At 34.6% G+C, this 4,741-nt stretch overlaps 1 protein-coding gene across 14 annotated transcripts in view; it reads left to right on the top strand.

Moving 5' to 3' along the window:
* Positions 1-2,609: 2,609 nt before the first annotated feature.
* LOC110841044 (ryanodine receptor-like) overlaps positions 2,610-4,741 on the top strand; it is a 317,152-nt gene continuing 315,020 nt past the window's right edge. For all 14 annotated transcript variants that reach the window (XM_087360112.1, XM_087360110.1, XM_087360111.1 and 11 more), the window contains exons 1-4: positions 2,610-2,628; positions 3,386-3,484; positions 4,024-4,177; positions 4,281-4,404. In XM_087360112.1, the coding sequence (XP_087216238.1) occupies positions 4,028-4,177; positions 4,281-4,404 (274 nt within the window). In that variant the 5' untranslated portion in view covers positions 2,610-2,628; positions 3,386-3,484; positions 4,024-4,027. The remainder of the gene's footprint in view (positions 2,629-3,385; positions 3,485-4,023; positions 4,178-4,280; positions 4,405-4,741) is intronic.

Genomic DNA, 4,741 nt, shown 5'->3' with positions numbered 1-4,741 from the left:
GTTGTTGACGTAGCCGATCGTTCAACACCGACAAGAGTTTTGGGTGTACGTGATGAAATGATTCGGCTGTCAGCAGGATGCATTTCTTCTGCTGCACTCACAGGTAGGATTTCATTTGGTGCACTTTCATGTTTCTTTATGTCTTAAATGAGTGGTTATTAATTTACAGTTTTTGTTATAATAATTTCCTTTTTTTAAGGAAAGTAGTGGGCTTCTGAGATTACAATGTTGTCTTTCTTCCCTTCTTTTTTGAATATTTTGGCCTCTTTCTCTTTTCTCCCCTTTTTTCTTTTTAATTCTATGGACGTTCCTACAATCAGTGGTAGCAACATGACAGACGCAAAACATTAAGTACATATCTGTGTAAGCGTATTCAATGCTACTGCTGTTGATTGTGTGTGTCAAATCTTATAAAAGTACTGTGTTTTCAGTAGAATCTTTCCTTTTTATGATTTTTGTAAAAAGTAAAAAGTACATTTGAAAATTAATCAATATCTATTCAATGTTTATCTCGTCTACAGTCTCCGTTGTAGGTAAAATGCATCGATCCACAAGTGACGTAGACTTAAATCGATGTAATGGTGTACAGGGAATGGTTAATAACCAGGATTCACTAAAAGACGTCGAGTCTTAAAAATTTTGTGTTCATCTGTTTGGCCTAATTTGATTGTATATTCATAAGTTACTGTAGTATATGTTAATTAAATTTTGAGTTTTAGGTAATCATCTGAAGTAATGATTTTGTCTTTCGGGGAGGTTTGTAAAAATGAATATATCGTTCCGTTGGGTCCGGAGTTAAAGGAATTATATGAAGATCCTGCAATGGACCATAATCTGCGCTGCCTAAAAACAGAATCAGTTAAGACCACAGATGAATATGACAGACGTACATTTTTAAATTATTGTAAGAAGAATAGAAAATATTATTAGAATTCTGTTTTGCTAATAAAATGTTGTTAAACTTGTTGTACTCTGTGAAAAAAGAGAAAATACGTACACACACGTGCACGTAAAAACTTTATAATGCTGAATCAGGATTACATTTCTTTTGATATTGGGATTCGAATTTATTGAAGTCTGTGATGTGATTGGTTCTTATTCTCGCAGTTACAGTTGAATCCTGTTCGTAGTAAAGCAACAAATTGGATAAAATATTTCTTAAACTGCATGTTTGGTTCCACAGGGTCCCATTTTTATATTAATGATAAAATTTTAATAAATGATATGTTTGTATCATATTATCAGTCAGATTGCTTCTAAGTCGAATATTTACGTATTCAATGAATTCAATTAAAGATAAAGACTTCCGTCTTCTGGGTTGTTGCGCCGTGTAGTCTGGTCAATGTTAACCAACGTTTCGGAGGTCAGACTGCCTCCGTCATCAGGGCGATGAGTATGAAGATTTCTGTCTTCTGGGTTGTTGTGCTGTGTAGTCTGGTCGATGTTAACCAACGTTTCGGAGGTCATACTGTCTCCGTCATCAGGGCGATTAAAGATAGTTTTTGTGGGACCAGTTACAAGAGACTACTGCGTATAAATTGTATAAACTTGGGCATTTGTGGAATGGTTTGGTTCGATTTATTCTTTATAAAGAGCCGTGCGTGTACTGATGAAAATGTTCGATGTTATTTCAGGCCCGCGCTGAAACTGGTGGACCGTTCGTTGCTGGTTGAGGATGTTGTTAAGTCGCTGATCACGATTGATCCAGGGACTTGGGATGAATCATTTCAGAAAGGTAATTTTTGTACGTGTATAATAATTTGAGATAAAAGCTGGGAAGAGAGAGCATTTAAATATTAACCTTTCTTGGCCTTGCATTATGGCTTATGTGCGTTCGAGCTGGCCACTAGCATACAACTAAACCATTAATGTTTTAGGTACGACATCTAAATTCCCGTGGTCTACGCACATGTATATAAAGTGATCCTTGTTACAAAATACAGTGTATTTATTGCATTTTTAAGCTTAGAATGTCAAATGAAAGCTCTGTTCTTGAGAATGAACCCATTTACCTGAACGTAAAGTTTTTGTAAAAATCTGTCTTTATATACGTAACTACTTTACATTTATTTTCAGTTATTTCAGGTTTCTTTAGGTCCGAACCCTCAGTTTTGTAGTCGTGTTGTACGACCTGACTGTTGGTGCCTCGACACAGGGTCTGTGAAGTTATTTCTAGACTGAGTTAGCTGTATGAATAACTTTTGATCTTTTCCTGTCAATTCACGATACATAAATGCCCACATTTTCCATGATGATTTGATATCTGAAATGAACTCTTATCACATTGGACTGTTTAATATGGTCTTAAATAAATAAAAGAAAACCTACTTCAGCGGTACACTAGGCCAGAATTTATCTGGATGGATTGCTTGTAAGAATTTTGACAAAATTTAATTGTCTGTATGTACCTGCCTGTCCCAAATTTCAGTAAAAAATATGCTCATGTATAAAATGTGCCTTGCAGATGGTAAGGATGAGCATAAGAAGGGCTTGTTACAAATGAAGATGGCTGAAGGAGCTAAACTTCAGATGTGTTACTTGCTTCATCACCTTTGTGATATTCAGCTTCGGCACAGAGTGGAATCCACCATCGCCTTCAGTCATGATTTTATTAGTGATCTTCAGACTGTAAGTTCTACTTCTAGACAGTAATAGCCAGAAAACTATAATTTATTCTAATTACATGCCATAGTTTGCTGGTTCAAATTTCTATTTAAAGCAAGAAATTTGCAAGATTTGTCAAGTCTAGGGTATAAATTACAAACTACTCCATTTTCTAAATAATTGTCTAAACTTTGTACACAAAATATTGTTATTAGTACTTGGAATTTAGAGTGAAAGAATGTTTCAAGTTTATATTGAAATTAAGTTTTAAAATTATTATAAAAACACTGACTTACATTACACACTAACTAAACTGAAGTAATTTATCTTTCCGACTGATTAAGTAACTGCTTACAAGTTATCAAGATTACTGAAACCGTGTAGTTTTTAAGGGGGCCTTTCGTGAAAATGTCACAGAACGTTAAATATATTTTTCAGTGGGAAGAAAAATACTGAAATAATTATTTCTTCATTACTAGTTTGTTCATTGTATAGTTTTTAATATTATCCTGTTGTCGTTAAGCTTTAGAATGATATTGAAGTTTCGTAGTTAAACAGAATAAGATGCAACTTGTTTGACGTAAGTGAGTGAGCCTTCAAGAAATTCTTTAAGAGAATCAAATATTAGAATTATAATAAGAAACCTAACTGTCTATTTCATCATATAGCTCACTCTAAGAAGGGATGTTACTGTGGTTCTTACATAAGATTGGTCATAGCAAATCTTATGAGTAATGTGCTAGTTTCATGTTATTGTTTCCTATAATGTTTTTTATTATAGGATCAACTGAGAAGAAACGTTGAAATCAAGCAGTCTGACATGCCATCAGCTGTTGCAGCTAAGAAGACCAGAGAATTCAGATGCCCACCTCGAGAGCAAGTAAGTGCTTTCGTACTTTCAGTTTTTGCTGGATTTCTTTCTCTCTAACAATTCAGCATGAATTGTATAAAACAAGCTAGAACTGTTGGTCACTATGGATGCTGTTCGGAAGTTAAACAAATCTCGTCTTGCAGTATACTTTTTTTTTCAGGACTCTGACATTATTCTGAAGGTTTGTTTTAATTCATGCCTTGTTTTAATTTTACATCCATTACTGATGGAAAGGTATGAACTTCAGTTGAATATACATAACTGAAGTCTGTGAATTATAATTGCTACGTAAAACATTTATACGTGACGCTAAACAGCGTATAGGACATTTTTCAACGTCTGAGCTCATATTAATAAATAAAATATATGATTACAATATAGTGCCATTCATCCACTCACACACATCCCTTTCAACCTTTGAAGGTTAATCATAAAACTGGAGAACATAACTTGTACAAAAATCATTGTTAAAAAGATTCTTCATTTGACAGAATTCTAAATTTGTGGAAAAATTGCAGAATAATTGTGTTTTATTGATTTTTTTGCAGATGAATGCAATTCTTGGCTTTAAGAACTTGGAGGGAGAAGAGAGGGAGAATTGCCCCTGTGGAGAAGAGCAAGGCCGAGCGTCTGGCTAAGTTCCACGACAGGCTTATGTCCTACGTTTCACTAAGTGCTCTGCAGGAGCCTGAAGAAACTGAGGTGAGGTGAAGATGGTGTATTGTTTTGCTGTAAGGGAAGTCCATATTGCTGTGATAAGCTGTCAAGAGTGGTCACCAGTTAGGAATTTTCATGTTTTCTTCAGGAACTCGCAGCAGATGTGGCGAAGTCTCGCCCATTCAAGCGTTTATTTAATTTTATCAATTCTGTGAAAGAACGGGAAATAGAACCCAAAGAAGTAGAAGAACCTTTAAAGAAATCACCAGAAGGTAAGCTGTTAGTCCTAAGTCTTATTACATAATCCCAGCAATGTGTTAGGGACAGTTTTATTGCTTATCATGAGCTGTGATTGTTTTAGTATTTATCATTATTTATTATCCTGTTTAGGTGTGTTTGCAACTTTGAGGAACACCTTCTAAAATCACTCAGTCCATTTGCCCATATTCATGAAACAACTCAAGAACGGAATAAGTGAATTTTGATTAAATTTGATAATTTCCACATTATGTAGCATCTTGAGATTAAATTTTTCCATGTCAAATATCCGCATGATGATAATTTGTAAAAGTGAAGTAGTCGCTGTGATGTGTTGTGTGAACTAAAAAG

Source organism: Zootermopsis nevadensis, unplaced genomic scaffold, assembly GCF_977971745.1.
Source record: "Zootermopsis nevadensis isolate Lab colony 2312 unplaced genomic scaffold, Znev_1.0 Znev_ptg000038l, whole genome shotgun sequence".
Classification (NCBI taxonomy): Eukaryota; Metazoa; Arthropoda; class Insecta; order Blattodea; family Termopsidae; genus Zootermopsis; species Zootermopsis nevadensis.
The sequence above is the reverse complement of the archived record's forward strand: the minus strand, read 5'-3'. Positions and strand labels throughout refer to the sequence as shown.